Source organism: Staurois parvus, unplaced genomic scaffold (genome assembly GCF_062004578.1).
Source record: "Staurois parvus isolate SC_StPar_1 unplaced genomic scaffold, SC_StPar_1.0 ptg001484l, whole genome shotgun sequence".
NCBI lineage: Eukaryota > Metazoa > Chordata > Amphibia > Anura > Ranidae > Staurois > Staurois parvus.
The window spans coordinates 243240-270565 of NW_028319280.1; the positions used below are offsets into that span (position 1 = coordinate 243240).

General features: G+C 53.9%; 1 protein-coding gene across 1 annotated transcript in view; it reads right to left on the reverse strand.

Annotated features, from left to right (window-relative positions):
• LOC149435585 (SCO-spondin-like) overlaps positions 1 to 3349 on the reverse strand; it is a 234063-nt gene extending 230714 nt beyond the window's left edge. Inside the window, 4 exon segments of the mRNA XM_089662513.1 lie at positions 845 to 1015; positions 2260 to 2342; positions 2424 to 2633; positions 3297 to 3349. Of these exon segments, the coding sequence (XP_089518639.1) occupies positions 845 to 1015; positions 2260 to 2342; positions 2424 to 2633; positions 3297 to 3349 (517 nt within the window).
• Between the last annotated feature and the right edge of the window lie 23977 nt (positions 3350 to 27326).

Here is a 27326-nt window from a genome sequence, read left to right on the forward strand (position 1 = left end):
GATGCTGTGTGGTCAGAGAGTGGTCAGTCATGGAATGCTGCGTGGTCAGAGGGGGGTCAGTCATGGAATGCTGTGTGGTCAGAGGGTGGTCAGTCATGGGATGCTGTGTGGTCAGAGAGTGGTCAGTCATGGAATGCTGTGTGGTCAGAGAGTGGTCAGTCATGGGATGCTGTGTGGTCAGAGAGTGGTCAGTCCTGGGATGCTGTGTGGTCAGAGAGTGGTCAGTCATGGGATGCTGTGTGGTCAGAGAGTGGTCAGTCATGGGATGCTGTGTGGTCAGAGAGTGGTCAGTCATGGAATGCTGTGTGGTCAGAGAGTGGTCAGTCCTGGAATGCTGTGTGGTCAGAGGGTGGTCAGTCATGGAATGCTGTGTGGTCAGAGAGTGGTCAGTCATGGAATGCTGTGTGGTCAGAGAGTGGTCAGTCATGGGATGCTGTGTGGTCAGAGGGTGGTCAGTCATGGGATGCTGTGTGGTCAGAGAGTGGTCAGTCCTGGGATGCTGTGTGGTCAGTCATGGGATGCTGTGTGGTCAGTCCTGGGATGCTGTGTGGTCAGAGGGGGGTCAGTCCTGGAATGCTGTGTGGTCAGTCCTGGAATGCTGTGTGGTCAGTCCTGGGATGCTGTGTGGTCAGTCCTGGGATGCTGTGTGGTCAGTCCTGGGATGCTGTGTGGTCAGTCCTGGGATGCTGTGTGGTCAGTCCTGGGATGCTGTGTGGTCAGTCCTGGGATGCTGTGTGGTCAGTCCTGGGATGCTGTGTGGTCAGTCCTGGGATGCTGTGTGGTCAGTCCTGGGATGCTGTGTGGTCAGTCCTGGGATGCTGTGTGGTCAGTCCTGGTCACTCACCTGTTGGGGGCACATAGGAGCAGCTGAAGCAGGACTGGGAGGTGAGGTTCTCCCAGCTGTGGCCCCAGGGGTGTGTGCAGCACTCCTCCAGGCTCATCAGCGTCACATTGTGAGGACTGGGGATATCCTGACAGTTCCAGGTGGAGAAACATCGACCGAGGAACCCGGAGCCTGCGGAGACATCGAACAATCAGTCAGTCCAGGGCCCTGAGAAGATGATTCCTCCTTGGTGTAATGTGGGGGGTGCTGTGTCCTGGATCCCCGCATCGGATGGAAGGTTGATGCCCCCGCATCGGATGGAAGGTTGATGCCCCCGCATCGGATGGAAGGTTGATGCCCCCGCATCGGATGGAAGGTTGATGCCCCCGCATCGGATGGAAGGTTGATGCCCCCGCATCGGTTGGAAGGTTGATGCCCCCGCATCGGTTGGAAGGTTGATGCCCCCGCATCGGATGGAAGGTTGATCCCCCCGCATCGGATGGAAGGTTGATGCCCCCGCATCGGATGGAAGGTTGATGCCCCCGCATCGGTTGGAAGGTTGATGCCCCCGCATCGGTTGGAAGGTTGATGCCCCCGCATCGGATGGAAGGTTGATGCCCCCGCATCGGATGGAAGGTTGATGCCCCCGCATCGGATGGAAGGTTGATGCCCCCGCATCGGATGGAAGGTTGATGCCCCCGCATCGGATGGAAGGTTGATGCCCCCGCATCGGTTGGAAGGTTGATGCCCCCGCATCGGATGGAAGGTTGATGCCCCCGCATCGGATGGAAGGTTGATGCCCCCGCATCGGATGGAAGGTTGATGCCCCCGCATCGGTTGGAAGGTTGATGCCCCCGCATCGGATGGAAGGTTGATGCCCCCGCATCGGATGGAAGGTTGATGCCCCCGCATCGGATGGAAGGTTGATGCCCCCGCATCGGATGGAAGGTTGATGCCCCCGCATCGGATGGAAGGTTGATGCCCCCGCATCGGATGGAAGGTTGATGCCCCCGCATCGGATGGAAGGTTGATCCCCCCGCATCGGTTGGAAGGTTGATGCCCCCGCATCGGATGGAAGGTTGATGCCCCCGCATCGGATGGAAGGTTGATGCCCCCGCATCGGATGGAAGGTTGATGCCCCCGCATCGGATGGAAGGTTGATGCCCCCGCATCGGATGGAAGGTTGATGCCCCCGCATCGGATGGAAGGTTGATGCCCCCGCATCGGATGGAAGGTTGATGCCCCCGCATCGGTTGGAAGGTTGATGCCCCCGCATCGGTTGGAAGGTTGATGCCCCCGCATCGGTTGGAAGGTTGATGCCCCCGCATCGGATGGAAGGTTGATGCCCCCGCATCGGATGGAAGGTTGATGCCCCTGCATCGGATGGAAGGTTGATACCTCACTGTGGCCATAGGTGTTCCCATGCTATCACTCACCCTCAGTGCAGTGCGCTCCCCTCCAGCCCTCACAGCAGCTCAGTACGGTGCGGTTCCACACGGCCGGTCTGGTGCTCGGTGGTCTGGGGGGGGGGAGGGGATAGTATATATTATATATTCTGGGCGGAGTCACACCCAATGGTGCCCCTCCCCCCCCCACTCACTTGTAGATATAGCACATGGCGGAGGCCCCCCGCTCCGTGTAATAACTGCCGATGCCGGAGTCACCCCCATACACCCGTCTCATGGACTCCACATCCAACTGCCACCCCTCCAGATTGTACCGGTACATGCTGGAACACGGGACCGACTGCTCCCTCCGGGGGGCCACCACCTCCTCCTCCGTCACCTGCACCGTCCGCTCACACCAGCGCCTGCAGGGGGGCGATAAAATCACTGACACAGAGAACCCACACAGGCATGAAAGGGGAACTCCGGGGAAAAAGTGACAGTTGTGGAAGGGCCGTTGGCACGCTGGCGCTGCGGGAATGGCAGGAGACACAGCAATGTGCGGCCAATGTGTCAGCGTGATCCACCTGACCGGAACCACAGTGTGTCGGGGGGGGGGGGGGCAAACCAATCGCCTCTCGTGGCACCAACACGTTCATTGCGAGAAGAGACCACTGTGTGAATCGCCTTTCATATCACCGATCACATCTCCACACGTCACCACACACACACGTCACCACACACACACACGTCACCACACACACACGTCACCACACACACACGTCACCACACACGTCACCACACGTCTTCAAACGTCTCCACACGTCACCACACACACACGTCACCACACATGTCTCCACACGTCACCACACACACATGTCACCACACGTCTCCACACGTCACCACACACACACGTCACCACACGTCTCCACACATCTCTACACGTCACCACACACACATGTCACCACATATCACCACACGTCTCCACACGTCACAAACACACACATCACCACACGTGGGACTTTATTCCCCGGAGTTCCACTTTAACTTACATGGAGGATGTCATGACACGGAAAGGCGTGACTTACCCGCCGCAGAGCACCGCCTCCATCCACAGCGTCAGTAGCAGCACCGTCCTCATTGTAGGCGGGTCCAACCTGTCAATCACACAGAGCCACAGATTATGTCCGCTCCTCTCCAGTCTACGTGAGCTACACATGTATGTACAGGAACTGTCCCACGGGTCATATCACGCCTCAGCGTGGACCACCTCCCATATCATTGTAGGAACAACATGGGACAGACACAGGAGAGACAAAGGAGAGACACAAGAGAGACATGGGACAGACACGGGAGAGACACGGGAGAGACACGGGACAGACACGGGAGAGACACGGGACAGACACAGGAAAGACACGAGAGACACGGGACAGACACAGGAGAGACAAAGGAGAGACACAAGAGAGACACGGGACAGACACTGGAGAGACACGGGACAGACACAGGAGAGACACAAGAGAGACACAGGACAGACACTGGAGAGACACGGGACAGACACAGGAGAGACACGGGACAGACAAAGGAGAGACACGGGACAGACACAGGAGAGACACGGGACAGACACAGGAGAGACACGGGACAGACACTGGAGAGACACGGGACAGACACTGGAGAGACACGGGACAGACACAGGAGAAACACGGGACAGACACAGGAGAGACACGGGACAGACACAGGAGATACACGGGACAGACACAGGAGAGACACGGGATAGACACAGAAGAGACAGGGGAGAGATACAAAAGAGATACACAAGAGACACGGGAGAGACACAGAACAGACACAGGAGAAACACGGGAGAGACAAAGGAGAGACACGGGACAGACACTGGAGATACACGGGACAGACACAGGACAGACATGGGAGAGACACGGGACAGACACGAAGGAGAGACACGGGACAGACATGGGAGAGATACGGGACAGACATGGGATAGACATGGGAGAGACACAAGAGGGAAATGGGAAAGACACGGGACAGAAACAAGAGAGACACAGGATAGACATGGAACAGACACAAGAGAGAAACGGGAGAGACACGGGACAGACACGGGAGAGACACAGGACAGTCACGAGAGAGACACGGGACAGACACAGGAGAGACACGGGACAGACACGGGAAAGACACAAGAGGGACACGGGAAAGACACGGTATGGACACGGGATAGACACAGGAGAGAAAAGGGACAGAAACAGGAGAGACACAGGATAGACACAGGACAGACACGGGACAGACATGGGAGAGACACGGGACAGACACAGGATAGACACGGGACAGACACAGGAGAGACACGGGACAGACACGGGACAGACACAGGAGAGACACGGGACAGACACAGGAGAGACACAAGAGGACCACGGGAAAGACACGGGATGGACACGGGATAGACACAGGAGAGACACAGGACAGACACAAGAGGGACACGGGATGGACATGGGATGGAAACGGGAAAGACAAGGGATGGACACGGGATAGACACAGGATAGACACGGGACAGACACGGGACAGACACAGGAGAGACACGGGACAGACACAGGAGAGAAACAAGAGGACCACGGGAAAGACATGGGATGGACACGGGATAGACACGGGATAGACACAGGAGAGAAAAGGGACAGACACAGGAGAGACACAGGAGATACACGGGATGGACAAGGGAAAGACACGGGATAGACGCCGGAGAGAAAAGGGACAGAAACAGGAGAGACACGGGAGAGACACGGGAGAGACACGGGAGAGACACGGGACAGACACGGGAGAGACACGGGAGAGACACAGGAGAGACACGGGACAGGCACGGAAGAGACATGGGACAGACACAGGAAAGACACGGGAGAGACACAGAAGAGACACGGGAAAGACACAGCAGAGACACATGAGAGACACGGAGCAGACAAAAGAGAGACACAGGAGAGACACGGGACAGACACAAGAGAGACACAGGAGAGACACGGGACAGACACAAGAGAGACACAGGAGAGACATAGGACAGACATGGGAGAGACACGGGACAGACACAAGAGAGACAAAGGAGAGACATAGGACAGACATGGGAGAGACACGGGACAGACACAGGAGTGACACGGGACAGACACATGAGAGACACAGGACAGACACAGGAAAGACACGGGACAGATACGGGAGTGACACGGGACAGACACAGGAGAGACACGGAAGAGACATGGGACAGACACGGGACAGACACAGGAAAGACAAAGGAGAGACACAGCAGAGACACATGAGAGACACGGAACAGACAAAAGAGAGACACAGGAGAGACACGGGACAGACACAGGAGAGACACAGGAAAGACACAGCAGAGACACGGGACAGACAAAAGAGAGACATAGGAGAGACACGGGACAGACACAGGAGAGACACGGGACAGACACGGGATGGACACAGGAGAGACACGGGACAGACACGGGACAGACACGGGACAGACACAGGAGAGACACAGGAAAGACACAGCAGAGACACGGGACAGACAAAAGAGAGACATAAGAGAGACACGGGACAGACAAAAGAGAGACATAGGAGAGACACGGGACAGACACAGGAGAGACACGGGACAGACACGGGATGGACACAGGAGAGACACGGGACAGACACGGGACAGACACAGGAGAGACACAGGAAAGACACAGCAGAGACACGGGACAGACAAAAGAGAGACATAAGAGAGACACGGGACAGACAAAAGAGAGACATAGGAGAGACACGGGACAGACACAGGAGAGACACGGGACAGACACGGGATGGACACAGGAGAGACACGGGACAGACACGGGACAGACACGGGACAGACACAGGAGAGACACAGGAAAGACACAGCAGAGACACGGGACAGACAAAAGAGAGACATAAGAGAGACACAGGACAGACAAAAGAGAGACATAAGAGAGACACGGGACAGACACAGGAGAGACACGGGACAGGCACGGGACAGACACGGGATGGACACAGGAGAGACACGGGACAGACACGGGATGGACACAGGAGAGACACGGGACAGACACGGGATGGACACAGGAGAGACACGGGACAGACACGGGACAGACACGGGACAGAGACGGGATAGACATATGAGAGATACGGGACAGACATGGAACAGTCATGGGGCAAACACAGGAAAGACAAGAAAGAGACACAGGATAAATATGGGACAGACACGGGACAGACACGTGTGTATATCAATGTCTGTCTCAATATAACAACCACCAGTAAAGTGTCTGGGATACCGGGATGATCCCACAGATACCACCATACATGACCGATAAGATAAGATCAGATCTGTCAGACGCAGATTGTATGGACTCACCTCGGTGTCTCATGCAGGTTCCCCGTCGGTGAGATCAGATCTGTCACAGATTGTATGGACTGACCTCGGGGTCTCATGTAGGTTCCCCGTCGGTGAGATCAGATCTGTCACAGATTGTATGGACTCACCTCGGTGTCTCATGCAGGTTCCCCGTCGGTGAGATCAGATCTGTCACAGATTGTATGGACTGACCTCGGTGTCTCATGCAGGTTCCCCGTCGGTGAGATCAGATCTGTCACAGATTGTATGGACTCACCTCGGTGTCTCATGCAGGTTCCCCGTCGGTGAGATCAGATCTGTCACAGATTGTATGGACTCACCTCGGTGTCTCATGCAGGTTCCCCGTCGGTGAGATCAGATCTGTCACAGATTGTATGGACTCACCTCGGGGTCTCATGCAGGTTCCCCGTCGGTGAGATCAGATCTGTCAGACGCAGATTGTATGGACTGACCTCGGTGTCTCATGCAGGTTCCCCGTCGGTGAGATCAGATCTGTCACAGATTGTATGGACTGACCTCGGGGTCTCATGCAGGTTCCCCGTCGGTGAGATCAGATCTGTCACAGATTGTATGGACTCACCTCGGTGTCTCATGCAGGTTCCCCGTCGGTGAGATCAGATCTGTCACAGATTGTATGGACTGACCTCGGGGTCTCATGCAGGTTCCCCGTCGGTGAGATCAGATCTGTCACAGATTGTATGGACTCACCTCGGTGTCTCATGCAGGTTCCCCGTCGGTGAGATCAGATCTGTCACAGATTGTATGGACTGACCTCGGGGTCTCATGCAGGTTCCCCGTCGGTGAGATCAGATCTGTCACAGATTGTATGGACTGACCTCGGTGTCTCATGCAGGTTCCCCGTCGGTGAGATCAGATCTGTCACAGATTGTATGGACTCACCTCGGTGTCTCATGCAGGTTCCCCGTCGGTGAGATCAGATCTGTCACAGATTGTATGGACTGACCTCGGTGTCTCATGCAGGTTCCCCGTCGGTGAGATCAGATCTGTCGCAGATTGTATGGACTGACCTCGGTGTCTCATGCAGGTTCCCCGTCGGTGAGATCAGATCTGTCACAGATTGTATGGACTGACCTCGGGGTCTCATGCAGGTTCCCCGTCGGTGAGATCAGATCTGTCAGACGCAGATTGTATGGACTGACCTCGGTGTTTCATGCAGGTTCCCCGTCGGTGAGATCAGATCTGTCACAGATTGTATGGACTGACCTCGGTGTCTCATGCAGGTTCCCCGTCGGTGAGATCAGATCTGTCACAGATTGTATGGACTCACCTCGGGTCTCATGCAGGTTCCCCGTCGGTGAGATCAGATCTGTCACAGATTGTATGGACTGACCTCGGGGTCTCATGCAGGTTCCCCGTCGGTGAGATCAGATCTGTCAGACGCAGATTGTACGTTCCTCCCGTCTCCTGGAGGTAGTGTGTGGCGATGTGTACGGCGTCCTCCCTTTATACCTCTGTAGGGTGACATGTGTCTGTGCCGGGATTGGTCGCTCCATCCAAACACAGCTGCTCCCCTCCATTCACATGGAAACCCACCACCGGCATCTCCTCCCCCGCTCGCTGGATTGTCCCGGGGATTACCGGGCCCTCAGGGACCCCTTTCATCTCCCTGTGACGTCTCATGGAATCATCGTCTGCCGGAGGTCCCACCGACAACCTGACAACCGTCTCTGACAACCCAACATCCCCCGAGATGGACCCCATACACAGGATATTATGTATGGGGGACGGGGGTGACGGTGACACCACAGGGCAGAGGTGTCACCCCTCTACAGGAAGTGGGGAATCCATGACTCTGCTGGCAGGATGGGGGGACTCAGATTGCATCATGTATGTCATGTGTACGGCTGCTCCTGATTGGACGATTCTGATGTCAGGGAAGCCCCAACCTCCACAATGGGGATGGAGCGCCAACCAACCAGGAGGACAGATTTCCGGGGCCAACAGGGAATAAATGGACAATAGGTGTGAAGGGGCCCCAAATCACATCTCTGGCCCTCAGAGATCCCCAAATATCCGAAACGATGAACTGTAACGAGAGATGACGGCGAAGTCAGCCAGAGGAATGCTGGGAGATCTGCGAGTGTTCTGACATCAGAGGCCGCAACCAATCACTCTCTGACATCAGAGGCCGCAACCAATCACTCTCTGACATCAGAGGCCGCAACCAATCACTCTCTGACATCAGAGGCCGCAACCAATCACTCTCTGACATCAGAGGCCGGAACCAATCACTCTCTGACATCAGAGGCCGCAACCAATCACTCTCTGACATCAGAGGCCGCAACCAATCACTCTCTGACATCAGAGGCCGCAACCAATCACTCTCTGACATCAGAGGCCGCAACCAATCACTCTCTGACCAGAGGCCGCAACCAATCACTCTCTGACATCAGAGGCCACAACCAATCACTCTCTGACCAGAGGCCACAACCAATCACTCTCTGACATCAGAGGCCACAACCAATCACTCTCTGACATCAGAGGCCGCAACCAATCACTCTCTGACATCAGAGGCCGCAACCAATCACTCTCTGACATCAGAGGCCGGAACCAATCACTCTCTGACATCAGAGGCCGCAACCAATCACTCTCTGACATCAGAGGCCGGAACCAATCACTCTCTGACATCAGAGGCCGCAACCAATCACTCTCTGACATCAGAGGCCGCAACCAATCACTCTCTGACATCAGAGGCCGCAACCAATCACTCTCTGACATCAGAGGCCGGAACCAATCACTCTCTGACATCAGAGGCCGGAACCAATCACTCTCTGACATCAGAGGCTGCAACCAATCACTCTCTGACCAGAGGCCGCAACCAATCACTCTCTGACCAGAGGCCGCAACCAATCACTCTCTGACATCAGAGGCCGCAACCAATCACTCTCTGACATCAGAGGCCGGAAACAATCACACTCTGACATCAGAGGCCGCAACCAATCACTCTCTGACATCAGAGGCCGCAACCAATCACTCTCTGACATCAGAGGCCGGAACCAATCACTCTCTGACATCAGAGGCCGCAACCAATCACTCTCTGACATCAGAGGCCAGAACCAATCACTCTCTGACATCAGAGGCCGCAACCAATCACTCTCTGACATCAGAGGCCGCAACCAATCACTCTCTGACATCAGAGGCCGCAACCAATCACTCTCTGACCAGAGGCCGCAACCAATCACTCTCTGACCAGAGGCCGCAACCAATCACTCTCTGACCAGAGGCCGCAACCAATCACTCTCTGACATCAGAGGCCAGAACCAATCACTCTCTGACATCAGAGGCCGCAACCAATCACTCTCTGACCAGAGGCCGCAACCAATCACTCTCTGACCAGAGGCCGCAACCAATCACTCTCTGACCAGAGGCCGCAACCAATCACTCTCTGACATCAGAGGCCGGAAACAATCACACTCTGACATCAGAGGCCGCAACCAATCACTCTCTGACATCAGAGGCCGCAACCAATCACTCTCTGACATCAGAGGCCGGAACCAATCACTCTCTGACATCAGAGGCCGCAACCAATCACTCTCTGACATCAGAGGCCAGAACCAATCACTCTCTGACATCAGAGGCCGCAACCAATCACTCTCTGACCAGAGGCCGCAACCAATCACTCTCTGACCAGAGGCCGCAACCAATCACTCTCTGACCAGAGGCCGCAACCAATCACTCTCTGACATCAGAGGCCGGAAACAATCACTCTCTGACATCAGAGGCCGCAACCAATCACTCTCTGACATCAGAGGCCGCAACCAATCACTCTCTGACATCAGAGGCCGGAACCAATCACTCTCTGACATCAGAGGCCGCAACCAATCACTCTCTGACATCAGAGGCCAGAACCAATCACTCTCTGACATCAGAGGCCGCAACCAATCACTCTCTGACCAGAGGCCGCAACCAATCACTCTCTGACCAGAGGCCGCAACCAATCACTCTCTGACATCAGAGGCCGCAACCAATCACTCTCTGACATCAGAGGCCAGAACCAATCACTCTCTGACATCAGAGGCCGCAACCAATCACTCTCTGACATCAGAGGCCGCAACCAATCACTCTCTGACATCAGAGGCCGCAACCAATCACTCTCTGACATCAGAGGCCGCAACCAATCACTCTCTGACATCAGAGGCCACAACCAATCACTCTCTGACCAGAGGCCGCAACCAATCACTCTCTGACATCAGAGGCCGCAACCAATCACTCTCTGACATCAGAGGCCAGAACCAATCACTTTCTGACCAGAGGCCGCAACCAATCACTCTCTGACCAGAGGCCGCAACCAATCACTTTCTGACCAGAGGCCGCAACCAATCACTCTCTGACATCAGAGGCCGCAACCAATCACTCTCTGACCAGAGGCCGCAACCAATCACTCTCTGACATCAGAGGCCGCAACCAATCACTCTCTGACATCAGAGGCCAGAAACCAATCACTCTCTGACATCAGAGGCCGCAACCAATCACTCTGCCCAGAGGCCGCAACCAATCACTCTCTGACCAGAGGCCACAACCAATCACTCTCTGACATCAGAGGCCGCAACCAATCACTCTCTGACATCAGAGGCCGCAACCAATCACTCTCTGACATCAGAGGCCGCAACCAATCACTCTCTGACATCAGAGGCCGCAACCAATCACTCTCTGACATCAGAGGCCGCAACCAATCACTCTCTGACCAGAGGCCGCAACCAATCACTTTCTGACATCAGAGGCCGCAACCAATCACTCTGCCCAGAGGCCGGAACCAATCACTCTCTGACATCAGAGGCCGCAACCAATCACTCTCTGACCAGAGGCCGCAACCAATCACTTTCTGACATCAGAGGCCGCAACCAATCACTCTCTGACCAGAGGCCGCAACCAATCACTCTCTGACATCAGAGGCCGGAACCAATCACTCTCTGACAACAGAGGCCGGAACCAATCACTCTCTGACATCAGAGGCCGCAACCAATCACTCTCTGACATCAGAGGCCGGAACCAATCACACTCTGACATCAGAGGCCGCAACCAATCACTCTCTGACATCAGAGGCCGCAACCAATCACTCTCTGACATCAGAGGCCGCAACCAATCACTCTCTGACATCAGAGGCCGGAACCAATCACTCTCTGACATCAGAGGCCAGAACCAATCACTCTGCCCAGAGGCCGCAACCAATCACTCTCTGACCAGAGGCCACAACCAATCACTCTCTGACATCAGAGGCCGCAACCAATCACTCTCTGACATCAGAGGCCGCAACCAATCACTCTCTGACATCAGAGGCCGCAACCAATCACTCTCTGACATCAGAGGCCGCAACCAATCACTCTCTGACCAGAGGCCGCAACCAATCACTTTCTGACATCAGAGGCCGCAACCAATCACTCTGCCCAGAGGCCGGAACCAATCACTCTCTGACATCAGAGGCCGCAACCAATCACTCTCTGACCAGAGGCCGCAACCAATCACTTTCTGACATCAGAGGCCGCAACCAATCACTCTCTGACATCAGAGGCCGGAACCAATCACACTCTGACATCAGAGGCCGCAACCAATCACTCTCTGACATCAGAGGCCGGAACCAATCACTCTCTGACATCAGAGGCCGGAACCAATCACTCTCTGACATCAGAGGCCGCAACCAATCACTCTCTGACATCAGAGGCCGGAACCAATCACACTCTGACATCAGAGGCCGCAACCAATCACTCTCTGACATCAGAGGCCGCAACCAATCACTCTCTGACATCAGAGGCCGCAACCAATCACTCTCTGACATCAGAGGCCGGAACCAATCACTCTCTGACATCAGAGGCCAGAACCAATCACTCTGCCCAGAGGCCGCAACCAATCACTCTCTGACCAGAGGCCACAACCAATCACTCTCTGACATCAGAGGCCGCAACCAATCACTCTCTGACATCAGAGGCCGCAACCAATCACTCTCTGACATCAGAGGCCGCAACCAATCACTCTCTGACATCAGAGGCCGCAACCAATCACTCTCTGACCAGAGGCCGCAACCAATCACTTTCTGACATCAGAGGCCGCAACCAATCACTCTGCCCAGAGGCCGGAACCAATCACTCTCTGACATCAGAGGCCGCAACCAATCACTCTCTGACCAGAGGCCGCAACCAATCACTTTCTGACATCAGAGGCCGCAACCAATCACTCTCTGACATCAGAGGCCGGAACCAATCACACTCTGACATCAGAGGCCGCAACCAATCACTCTCTGACATCAGAGGCCGGAACCAATCACTCTCTGACATCAGAGGCCGGAACCAATCACTCTCTGACATCAGAGGCCGCAACCAATCACTCTCTGCCCAGAGGCCACAACCAATCACTCTCTGACATCAGAGGCCGCAACCAATCACTCTCTGCCCAGAGGCCGGAACCAATCACTTTCTGACATCAGAGGCCGCAACCAATCACTCTCTGACATCAGAGGCCGCAACCAATCACTTTCTGACATCAGAGGCCGCAACCAATCACTTTCTGACATCAGAGGCCGCAACCAATCACTCTCTGCCCAGAGGCCGGACTCAGAAGTGCCCCCCGGGGACCATCTCCACTCCAAGATCTGGGGGAATCCCCTCTATTGACCGTCAGCAGTCCCCCCGAGGACCATCCCCCACTCTGAGATCTGGGGGAATCCCCTCTATTGACAGTCAGGAGTGCCCCTTGGGGACCATCCCCCACCCCGAGATCTGGGGGAATCCCCTCTATTGACAGTCAGGAGTGCCCCCCGAGGACCATCCCCCACTCTGAGATCTGGGGGAATCCCCTCTATTGACAGTCAGGAGTGCCCCCCGAGGACCATCCCCCACTCTGAGATCTGGGGGAATCCCCTCTATTGACAGTCAGGAGTGCCCCCTGGGGACCATCCCCCACCCCGAGATCTGGGGAATCCCCTCTATTGACAGTCAGGAGTGCCCCCCGGGGACCATCCCCCACCCTGAGATCTGGGGGAATCCCCTCTATTGACAGTCAGGAGTGCCCCCCTGAGGACCATCCCCCACTCTGAGATCTGGGGGAATCCCCTCTATTGACCGTCAGGAGTGCCCCCCTGAGGACCATCCCCCACTCTGAGATCTGGGGGAATCCCCTCTATTGACAGTCAGGAGTGCCCCCCGGGGACCATCCCCCACCCTGAGATCTGGGGGAATCCCCTCTATTGACAGTCAGGAGTGCCCCCCTGGGGACCATCCCCCACCCCGAGATCTGGGGGAATCCCCTCTATTGACAGTCAGGAGTGCCCCATGGGGACCATCCCCCACCCCGAGATCTGGGGAATCCCCTCTATTGTATTGCCTCTTGTGAAGGATGACACGCGTGTAGACATGGAATCACGTATGATCGATGAGGATGGGGTCCTCCATGACGGTCCCTCAGAGTCCCCATTCTTGGTTATATATGCCGCGTCTTCCTGGTGGGGTCACTCCTGAGTCAGACTGACTGCAGACTTGTCCACCAATGGAATATTGGAAGAACGAGCAATCTGTCCCCGTATTGTGATGGAAGGGACTCCAATGGTCCTGGACACCCCAATCCTGACCATGACACCCCAATCCTGACCATGACACCCCAATCCTGCCCATGACACCCCAATCCTGACCGTGACACCCCAATCCTGACCATGGACACCCCAATCCTGACCATGACTCCCCAATCCTGACCCTGACACCCCAATCCTGACCATGACTCCCCAATCCTGACCCTGACACCCCAATCCTGACCGTGACACCCCAATCCTGACCATGACACCCCAATCCTGACCATGACACCCCAATCCTGACCATGACACCCCAATCCTGACCATGATTCCCCAATCCTGACCATGACACCCCAATCCTGACCGTGACTCCCCAATCCTGACCATGACACCCCAATCCTGACCATGACACCCCAATCCTGACCGTGACACCCCAATCCTGACCGTGACTCCCCAATCCTGACCCTGACTCCCCAATCCTGACCATGACACCCCAATCCTGACCATGGACACCCCAATCCTGACCATGATTCCCCAATCCTGACCATGGACACCCCAATCCTGACCATGACACCCCAATCCTGACCATGACACCCCAATCCTGACCATGACTCCCCAATCCTGACCGTGACACCCCAATCCTGACCGTGACTCCCCAATCCTGACCATGACTCCCCAATCCTGACCGTGACACCCCAATCCTGACCATGGACACCCCAATCCTGACCATGACACCCCAATCCTGACCATGACTCCCCAATCCTGACCATGACACCCCAATCCTGACCATGGACACCCCAATCCTGACCATGACACCCCAATCCTGACCATGGACACCCCAATCCCGACCATGACACCCCAATCCTGACCCTGGACACCCCTATCCTGACCATGGACATCCCAATCCTGACCCTGGACACCCCAATCCTGACCATGACACCCCAATCCTGACCATGACTCCCCAATCCTGACCCTGAACTAAACAATCCTGACCATGACTCCCCAATCCTGACCATGGACACCCCAATCCTGACCATGACACCCCAATCCTGACCATGACTCCCCAATCCTGACCATGAACACCCCAATCCTGACCGTGACACCCCAATCCTGACCGTGACTCCCCAATCCTGACCCTGGACACCCCAATCCTGACCATGACACCCCAATCCTGACCATGGACATCCCAATCCTGACCATGGACATCGCAATCCTGACCCTGGACACCCCAATCCTGACCATGACACCCCAATTCTGACCATGACACCCCAATCCTGACCCTGGACACCCCAATCCTGACCATGGACATCCCAATCCTGACCCTGGACACCCCAATCCTGACCATGACACCCCAATCCTGACCATGACACCCCAATTTTGACCATGGACACCCCAATCCTGACCATGACTCCCCAATCCTGACCATGGACACCCCAATCCTGACCATGACTCCCCAATCCTGACCATGACACCACAATCCTGACCCTGGACACCCCAATCCTGACCATGGACACCCCAATCCTGACCATGGACACCCCAATCCTGACCATGACTCCCCAATCCTGACCATGGACACCCCAATCCTGACCATGACACCCCAATCCTGACCCTGACTCCCCAATCCTGACCATGGACACCCCAATCCTGACCATGACTCCCCAATCCTGACCATGGACACCCCACTCCTGACCATGACTCCCCAATCCTGACCATGAACACCCCAATCCTGACCATGACACCCCAATCCTGACCATGACACCCCACTCCTGACCATGACTCCCCAATCCTGACCATGGACACCCCAATCCTGACCATGGACTCCCCAATCCTGACCCTGGACTCCCCATTCCTGACCATGACTCCCCAATCCTGACCATGGACACCCCAATCCTGACCATGACACCCCAATCCTGACCATGGACACCCCAATCCTGACCATGACACCCCAATCCTGACCATGGACACCCCAATCCTGACCATGACACCCCAATCCTGACCCTGAACTAAACAATCCTGACCATGACTCCCCAATCCTGACCATGGACACCCCACTCCTGACCATGGACACCCCACTCCTGACCATGACACCCCAATCCTGACCATGACTCCCCAATCCTGACCATGACACCCCAATCCTGACCATGACTCCCCAATCCTGACCCTGGACTCCCCAATCCTGACCATGACTCCCCAATCCTGACCATGACACCCCAATCCTGACCATGGACATCCCAATCCTGACCATGACACCCCAATCCTGACCCTGGACTCCCCAATCCTGACCATGACTCCCCAATCCTGACCCTGGACTCCCCAATCCTGACCCTGGACACCCCAATCCTGACCCTGGACATCCAAATCCTGACCCTGACTCCCCAATCCTGACCCTGACTCCCCAATCCTGACCCTGGACACCCCAATCCTGACCATGGACACCCCAATCCTGACCATGACTCCCCAATCCTGACCATGACACCCCACTCCTGACCATGACTCCCCAATCCTGACCATGGACACCCCAATCCTGACCATGGACTCCCCAATCCTAACCCTGGACTCCCCATTCCTGACCATGACTCCCCAATCCTGACCATGGACACCCCAATCCTGACCATGACACCCCAATCCTGACCATGGACACCCCAATCCTGACCATGACACCCCAATCCTGACCATGGACACCCCAATCCTGACCATGACACCCCAATCCTGACCCTGAACTAAACAATCCTGACCATGACTCCCCAATCCTGACCATGGACACCCCACTCCTGACCATGGACACCCCACTCCTGACCATGACACCCCAATCCTGACCATGACTCCCCAATCCTGACCATGACACCCCAATCCTGACCATGACTCCCCAATCCTGACCATGGACACCCCAATCCTGACCATGGACTCCCCAATCCTGACCCTGGACTCCCCAATCCTGACCATGACTCCCCAATCCTGACCATGACACCCCAATCCTGACCATGGACATCCCAATCCTGACCATGACACCCCAATCCTGACCCTGGACTCCCCAATCCTGACCATGACTCCCCAATCCTGACCCTGGACTCCCCAATCCTGACCCTGGACACCCCAATCCTGACCCTGGACATCCAAATCCTGACCCTGACTCCCCAATCCTGACCCTGACTCCCCAATCCTGACCCTGGACACCCCAATCCTGACCATGGACACCCCAATCCTGACCATGACTCCCCAATCCTGACCCTGGACACCCCAATCCTGACCATGACTCCCCAATCCTGACCCTGGACACCCCAATCCTGACCATGGACACCCCAATCCTGACCATGACTCCCCAATACTGACCATGACTCCCCAATCCTCACCATGACACCATGACACCCCAATCCTGACCCTGGACACCCCAATCCTGACCATGGACACCCCAATCCTGACCATGACTCCCCAATCCTGACCATGACTCCCCAATCCTCACCATGACACCCCAATCCTGACCATGACTCCCCAATCCTGACCCTGGACACCCCAATCCTGACCATGACTCCCCAATCCTGACCATGGACACCCCAATCCTGACCATGGACACCCCAATCCTGACCCTGGCTCCCCAATCCTGACCATGACACCCCAATCCTGACCCTGGACACCCCAATCCTGACCCTGGACACCCCAATCCTGACCATGACTCCCCAATCCTGACCATGACTCCCCAATCCTGACCATGACACCCCAATCCTGACCCTGACTCCCCAATCCTGACCATGGACACCCCAATCCTGACCATGACAACCCAATCCTGACCCTGGACACCCCAATCCTGACCATGACTCCCCAATCCTGACCATGACACCCCAATCCTGACCATGGACACCCCAATCCTGACCATGACACCCCAATCCTGACCATGACTCCCCAATCCTGACCATGGACACCCCAATCCTGACCATGGACACCCCAATCCTGACCCTGGCTCCCCAATCCTGACCATGGACACCCCAATCCTGACCATGACACCCCAATCCTGACCCTGGACACCCCAATCCTGACCCTGGACACCCCAATCCTGACCATGGACACCCCAATCCTGACCATGACACCCCAATCCTGACCCTGGACACCCCAATCCTGACCATGACTCCCCAATCCTGACCCTGGACACCCCAATCCTGACCATGACTCCCCAATCCTGACCCTGGACACCCCACTCCTGACCATGACTCCCCAATCCTGACCATGACACCCCAATCCTGACCCTGGACACCCCAATCCGGACCATGACTCCCCAATCCGGACAATGACACCCCAATCCGGACCATGACACCCCAATCCTGACCCTGACTCCCCAATCCTGACCATGACTCCCCAATCCTGACCATGACACCCCAATCCTGACCATGGACACCCCAATCCGGACCATGACTCCCCAATCCGGACCATGACACCCCAATCCGGACCATAACACCCCAATCCTGACCATGACACCCCAATCCTGACCATGACACCCCAATCCTGACCCTGGACACCCCAATCCTGACCATGACACCCCAATCCTGTCCCTGGACACCCCAATCCTGACCATGACACCCCAATCCTGACCCTGGACACCCCAATCCTGACCATGACACCCCAATCCTGACCATGGACACCCCAATCCTGACCATGACTCCCCAATCCTGACCCTGGACACCCCAATCCTGACCATGACACCCCAATCCTGACCATGACACCCCAATCCTGACCCTGGACACCCCAATCCTGACCATGACACCCCAATCCTGACCATGACACCCCAATCCTGACCCTGGACACCCCAATCCTGACCATGACACCCCAATCCTGACCCTGGACACCCCATTCCTGACCATGACACCCCAATCCTGACCCTGGACACCCCATTCCTGACCATGACACCCCAATCCTGACCATGGACACCCCAATCCTGACCATGGACTCCCCGAATATTGGAAGAAGGAACAATCGGTCCCCGTACTTGTGAAGGATCCGTTAGGACAGACATGACGGGGGGGGGGGGGGAATATTGAGGGGCCGATGCGGGGCCGGGGCGATAATCCCGGGAACATTTCTTGTGTCAGCCCCCCTCCCCCCACGTTGGGGCCCCCAGATGGTGTCACTGGGATCTGTAACTCGGCAGAGATGAAGATTTAGCCGGATCTGGGAACCTCCGACCTCCATATTGATCTCCTCCCGTGTCCTGATGGGGGGGGGGGAGGGGACACAATGGGCCCCGGACTGAGGTCCAGGAATGTCTGTAAACAGGTTTGGGGTCCCCGGCGGAGAGACGTTTGTTGACTTCACTGGAGGTGACAAGTGTGTGAATGGGGTCATTGTCCCGGCTGTGTAACCAGGATGTGGGGATTGTCCCAGCTGTGACACACAATGCAGCTCCGACCCCCACAGAGACCAATATTGTCCCGGAATCCGGATCCCACCATTGCCAGGGACACGGGGGGACTACAACCCCCAGCAGGACCAGGAACCGGGCCAGGAGAATGAGGACCATTACCAGGGACACGGGGGGACTACAACCCCCACCAGGACCAGGAACCGGGCCAGGAGAATGAGGACCATTACCAGGGACACGGGGGGACTACAACCCCCAGCAGGACCAGGAACCGGGCCAGGAGAATGAGGACCATTACCAGGGACACGGGGGGACTACAACCCCCAGCAGGACCAGGAACCGGGCCAGGAGAATGAGGACCATTACCAGGGACACGGGGGACTACAACCCCCAGAATGTTCACTCCGATCATCGGACGAATGTTCACTCCGATCATTGGACGAATGTTCACTCCGATCATTGGGCGAATGTTCACGCCGATCATTGGACGAATGTTCACTCCGATCATCGGACGAATGTTCACTCCGATCATTGGACGAATGTTGACGCCAATCATTGGACGAATGTTCACTCCGATCATCGGACGAATGTTCACTCCGATCATTGGACGAATGTTCACTCCGATCATTGGACGAATGTTCACTCCGATCATCGGACGAATGTTCACTCCGATCATTGGACGAATGTTGACGCCGATCATTGGGCGAATGTTCACTCCGATCATTGGACGAATGTTGACGCCAATCATTGGACGAATGTTCACTCCGATCATTGGGCGAATGTTCACTCCGATCATTGGACAAATGTTCACGCCGATCATTGGACGAATGTTGACGCCGATCATTGGACGAATGTTGACGCCGATCATTGGACGAATGTTGACGCCGATCATTGGACGAATGTTGATGCCGATCATTGGACGAATGTTCACACCGATCATTGGACGAATGTTCACTCCGATCATTGGACGAATGTTCACTCCGATCATTGGACGAATGTTCACTCCGATCATTAGACGAATGTTCATGCCGATCATTGGACGAATGTTGACGCCGATCATTGGACGAATGTTCACTCCGATCATTGGACGAATGTTCACTCCGATCATTGGACGAATGTTCACTCCGATCATTGGACAAACGTTCACTCCGATCATTGGGCGAATGTTCACTCCGATCATTGGACGAATGTTCACTCCGATCATTGGACGAATGTTCACTCCGATCATTGGACGAATGTTCACTCCGATCATCGGGCGAATGTTCACTCCGATCATTGGACGAATGTTCACTCCGATCATCGGGCGAATGTTCACTCCGATCATCGGGCGAATGTTCACTCCGATCATTGGACGAACGTTCACTCCGATCATTGGACGAATGTTGATGCCGATCATTGGACGAATGTTCACTCCGATCATTGGACGAATGTTCACTCCGATCATTGGACGAATGTTCACTCCGATCATTGGACGAATGTTGACGCCGATCATTGGACGAACGTTCACTCCGATCATTGGACGAATGTTCACTCCGATCATTGGACGAATGTTCACTCCGATCATTGGACGAATGTTCACTCCGATCATTGGACGAATGTTGATGCCGATCATTGGGCGAATGTTCACTCCGATCATTGGACGAACGTTCACTCCGATCATTGGGCGAATGTTCACTCCGATCATTGGACGAATGTTCACTCCGATCATTGGACGAATGTTCACTCCGATCATCGGGCGAATGTTCACTCCGATCATTGGACGAATGTTCACTCCGATCATTGGGCGAATGTTCACTCCGATCATTGGACGAATGTTGACGCCAATCATTGGACGAATGTTCACTCCGATCATTGGACGAACGTTCACTCCGATCATTGGACGAATGTTGATGCCGATCATTGGACGAATGTTCACTCCGATCATTGGACGAATGTTCACTCCGATCATTGGACGAACGCTCACTCCGATCATTGGACGAATGTTGATGCCGATCATTGGACGAACGTTCACTCCGATCATTGGACGAATGTTCACTCCGATCATTGGACGAACGTTCACTCCGATCATTGGGCGAATGTTCACTCCGATCATTGGACGAATGTTGATGCCGATCATTGGACGAATGTTCACTCCGATCATTGGACGAACGTTCACTCCGATCATTGGGCGAATGTTCACTCCGATCATTGGACGAACGTTCACTCCGATCATTGGACGAATGTTCACTCCGATCATTGGACGAACGTTCACTCCGATCATTGGACGAATGTTCACGCCGATCATTGGACGAATGTTCACGCCGATCATCGGACGAATGTTCACTCCGATCATTGGACGAATGTTCACTCCGATCATTGGACGAATGTTCACTCCGATCATTGGACGAACGTTCACTCCGATCATTGGACGAATGTTCACTCCGATCATTGGACGAATGTTCACTCCGATCATTGGACGAATGTTGACGCCGATCATTGGGCGAACGTTCACTCCGATCATTGGGCGAATGTTCACTCCGATCATTGGGCGAATGTTCACTCCGATCATTGGACGAATGTTCACTCCGATCATTGGACGAACGTTCACTCCGATCATTGGACGAATGTTGATGCCGATCATTGGACGAATGTTCACTCCGATCATTGGACGAATGTTCACTCCGATCATTGGACGAATGTTCACTCCGATCATTGGACGAACGTTCACTCCGATCATTGGACGAATGTTCACTCCGATCATTGGACGAATGTTCACTCCGATCATTGGACGAATGTTGATGCCGATCATTGGACGAATGTTCACTCCGATCATTGGACGAATGTTCACTCCGATCATTGGGCGAACGTTCACTCCGATCATTGGACGAACGTTCACTCCGATCATTGGGCGAACGTTCACTCCGATCATTGGGCGAACGTTCACTCCGATCATTGGACGAATGTTCACTCCGATCATCGGACGAATGTTCACTCCGATCATTGGACGAACGTTCACTCCGATCATTGGACGAATGTTGATGCCGATCATTGGACGAATGTTCACTCCGATCATTGGACGAATGTTCACTCCGATCATTGGACGAATGTTCACTCCGATCATTGGACGAATGTTGATGCCGATCATTGGACGAATGTTCACTCCGATCATTGGACGAATGTTCACTCCGATCATTGGACGAACGTTCACTCCGATCATTGGACGAATGTTCACTCCGATCATTGGACGAATGTTGATGCCGATCATTGGACGAATGTTCACTCCGATCATTGGACGAATGTTCACTCCGATCATCGGACGAATGTTGACGCCAATCATTGGACGAACGTTCACTCCGATCATTGGACGAATGTTCACTCCGATCATTGGACAAATGTTGACGCCGATCATTGGACGAACGTTCACTCCGATCATTGGGCGAATGTTGACGCCGATCATTGGACGAACGTTCACTCCGATCATTGGACAAATGTTCACTCCGATCATTGGACGAATGTTCACTCCGATCATTGGACGAATGTTCACTCCGATCATTGGACGAATGTTCACTCCGATCATTGGACAAATGTTGACGCCGATCATTGGACGAATGTTCACTCCGATCATTGGACAAATGTTCACTCCGATCATTGGACGAATGTTGACGCCGATCATTGGACGAATGTTGACGCCGATCATTGGACGAATGTTGACGCCGATCATTGGACAAATGTTGACGCCGATCATTGGACGAATGTTCACTCCGATCATTGGGCGAATGTTCACTCCGATCATTGGACGAATGATCACTCCGATCATTGGGCGAATGTTGATGCCGATCATTGGGCGAATGTTCACTCCGATCATCGGGCGAATGTTCACTCCGATCATTGGGCGAATGTTCACTCCGATCATCGGGCGAATGTTCACTCCGATCATTGGACGAATGTTGACGCCGATCATTGGACGAATGTTGATGCCGATCATTGGACGAATGTTGATGCCGATCATTGGACGAATGTTCACTCCGATCATTGGACGAATGTTCACTCCGATCATTGGACGAATGTTCACTCCGATCATTGGGCGAACGTTCACTCCGATCATTGGGCGAATGTTCACTCCGATCATTGGACGAACGTTCACTCCGATCATTGGACGAATGTTCACTCCGATCATTGGGCGAATGTTCACTCCGATCATTGGACAAATGTTGACGCCAATCATTGGACGAATGTTCACTCCGATCATTGGACGAATGTTCACTCCGATCATTGGACGAACGTTCACTCCGATCATTGGACGAACGTTCACTCCGATCATTGGACGAATGTTGATGCCGATCATTGGACGAATGTTCACTCCGATCATTGGGCGAATGTTCACTCCGATCATTGGACGAATGTTGACGCCAATCATTGGACGAATGTTCACTCCGATCATTGGACGAACGTTCACTCCGATCATTGGACGAATGTTGATGCCGATCATTGGACGAATGTTCACTCCGATCATTGGACGAATGTTCACTCCGATCATTGGACGAATGTTGATGCCGATCATTGGACGAATGTTCACTCCGATCATTGGACGAACGTTCACTCCGATCATTGGGCGAATGTTCACTCCGATCATTGGACGAACGTTCACTCCGATCATTGGACGAATGTTCACTCCGATCATTGGACGAACGTTCACTCCGATCATTGGACGAATGTTCACGCCGATCATTGGACGAATGTTCACGCCGATCATCGGACGAATGTTCACTCCGATCATTGGACGAATGTTCACTCCGATCATTGGACGAATGTTGATGCCGATCATTGGACGAATGTTCACTCCGATCATTGGACGAATGTTCACTCCGATCATTGGACGAATGTTCACTCCGATCATTGGACGAATGTTGAGGCCGATCATCGGACGAATGTTCACTCCGATCATTGGACGAAAGTTCACTCCGATCATTGGACGAATGTTCACTCCGATCATTGGACGAATGTTCACTCCGATCATTGGGCGAATGTTCACTCCGATCATTGGGCGAATGTTCACTCCGATCATTGGACGAATGTTGACGCCGATCATTGGGCGAATGTTCACTCCGATCATTGGACGAATGTTCACTCCGATCATTGGACGAATGTTCACTCCGATCATTGGACGAATGTTGACGCCGATCATTGGGCGAACGTTCACTCCGATCATTGGGCGAATGTTCACTCCGATCATTGGACGAATGTTCACTCCGATCATTGGACGAATGTTCACTCCGATCATTGGACGAACGTTCACTCCGATCATTGGACGAATGTTCACTCCGATCATTGGACGAATGTTCACTCCGATCATTGGACGAATGTTCACTCCGATCATTGGACGAACGTTCACTCCGATCATTGGGCAAACGTTCACTCCGATCATTGGGCGAATGTTGACGCCGATCATTGGACGAATGTTGACGCCGATCATTGGACGAATGTTGACGCCGATCATTGGACGAATGTTGACGCCGATCATTGGACGAATGTTGACGCCGATCATTGGACGAATGTTGACGCCGATCATTGGACAAATGTTGACGCCGATCATTGGACGAATGTTCACTCCGATCATTGGGCGAATGTTCACTCCGATCATTGGACGAATGATCACTCCGATCATTGGGCGAATGTTGATGCCGATCATTGGGCGAATGTTCACTCCGATCATCGGGCGAATGTTCACTCCGATCATTGGGCGAATGTTCACTCCGATCATCGGGCGAATGTTCACTCCGATCATTGGACGAATGTTGACGCCGATCATTGGACGAATGTTGATGCCGATCATTGGACGAATGTTGATGCCGATCATTGGACGAATGTTCACTCCGATCATTGGACGAATGTTCACTCCGATCATTGGACGAATGTTCACTCCGATCATTGGGCGAACGTTCACTCCGATCATTGGGCGAATGTTCACTCCGATCATTGGACGAACGTTCACTCCGATCATTGGACGAATGTTCACTCCGATCATTGGGCGAATGTTCACTCCGATCATTGGACAAATGTTGACGCCAATCATTGGACGAATGTTCACTCCGATCATTGGACGAATGTTCACTCCGATCATTGGACGAACGTTCACTCCGATCATTGGACGAACGTTCACTCCGATCATTGGACGAATGTTGATGCCGATCATTGGACGAATGTTCACTCCGATCATTGGGCGAATGTTCACTCCGATCATTGGACGAATGTTGACGCCAATCATTGGACGAATGTTCACTCCGATCATTGGACGAACGTTCACTCCGATCATTGGACGAATGTTGATGCCGATCATTGGACGAATGTTCACTCCGATCATTGGACGAATGTTCACTCCGATCATTGGACGAATGTTGATGCCGATCATTGGACGAATGTTCACTCCGATCATTGGACGAACGTTCACTCCGATCATTGGGCGAATGTTCACTCCGATCATTGGACGAACGTTCACTCCGATCATTGGACGAATGTTCACTCCGATCATTGGACGAACGTTCACTCCGATCATTGGACGAATGTTCACGCCGATCATTGGACGAATGTTCACGCCGATCATCGGACGAATGTTCACTCCGATCATTGGACGAATGTTCACTCCGATCATTGGACGAATGTTGATGCCGATCATTGGACGAATGTTCACTCCGATCATTGGACGAATGTTCACTCCGATCATTGGACGAATGTTCACTCCGATCATTGGACGAATGTTGAGGCCGATCATCGGACGAATGTTCACTCCGATCATTGGACGAAAGTTCACTCCGATCATTGGACGAATGTTCACTCCGATCATTGGACGAATGTTCACTCCGATCATTGGGCGAATGTTCACTCCGATCATTGGGCGAATGTTCACTCCGATCATTGGACGAATGTTGACGCCGATCATTGGGCGAATGTTCACTCCGATCATTGGACGAATGTTCACTCCGATCATTGGACGAATGTTCACTCCGATCATTGGACGAATGTTGACGCCGATCATTGGGCGAACGTTCACTCCGATCATTGGGCGAATGTTCACTCCGATCATTGGACGAATGTTCACTCCGATCATTGGACGAATGTTCACTCCGATCATTGGACGAACGTTCACTCCGATCATTGGACGAATGTTCACTCCGATCATTGGACGAATGTTCACTCCGATCATTGGACGAATGTTCACTCCGATCATTGGACGAACGTTCACTCCGATCATTGGGCAAACGTTCACTCCGATCATTGGGCGAATGTTCACTCCGATCATTGGACAAATGTTAACGCCGATCATTGGACGAATGTTCACTCCGATCATTGGACGAACGTTCACTCCGATCATTGGACGAATGTTGATGCCGATCATTGGACGAATGTTCACTCCGATCATTGGACGAATGTTCACTCCGATCATTGGACGAACGTTCACTCCAATCATTGGACGAATGTTGATGCCGATCATTGGACGAATGTTCACTCCGATCATTGGACGAATGTTGATGCCGATCATTGGACGAATGTTCACTCCGATCATTGGACGAATGTTCACTCCGATCATTGGACGAACGTTCACTCCGATCATTGGACGAATGTTCACTCCGATCATTGGACGAATGTTGATGCCGATCATTGGACGAATGTTCACTCCGATCATTGGACGAATGTTCACTCCGATCATCGGACGAATGTTGACGCCAATCATTGGACGAATGTTCACTCCGATCATTGGACGAATGTTCACTCTGATCATTGGGCGAACGTTCACTCCGATCATTGGACGAACGTTCACTCCGATCATTGGGCGAACGTTCACTCCGATCATTGGACGAATGTTCACTCCGATCATCGGACGAATGTTCACTCCGATC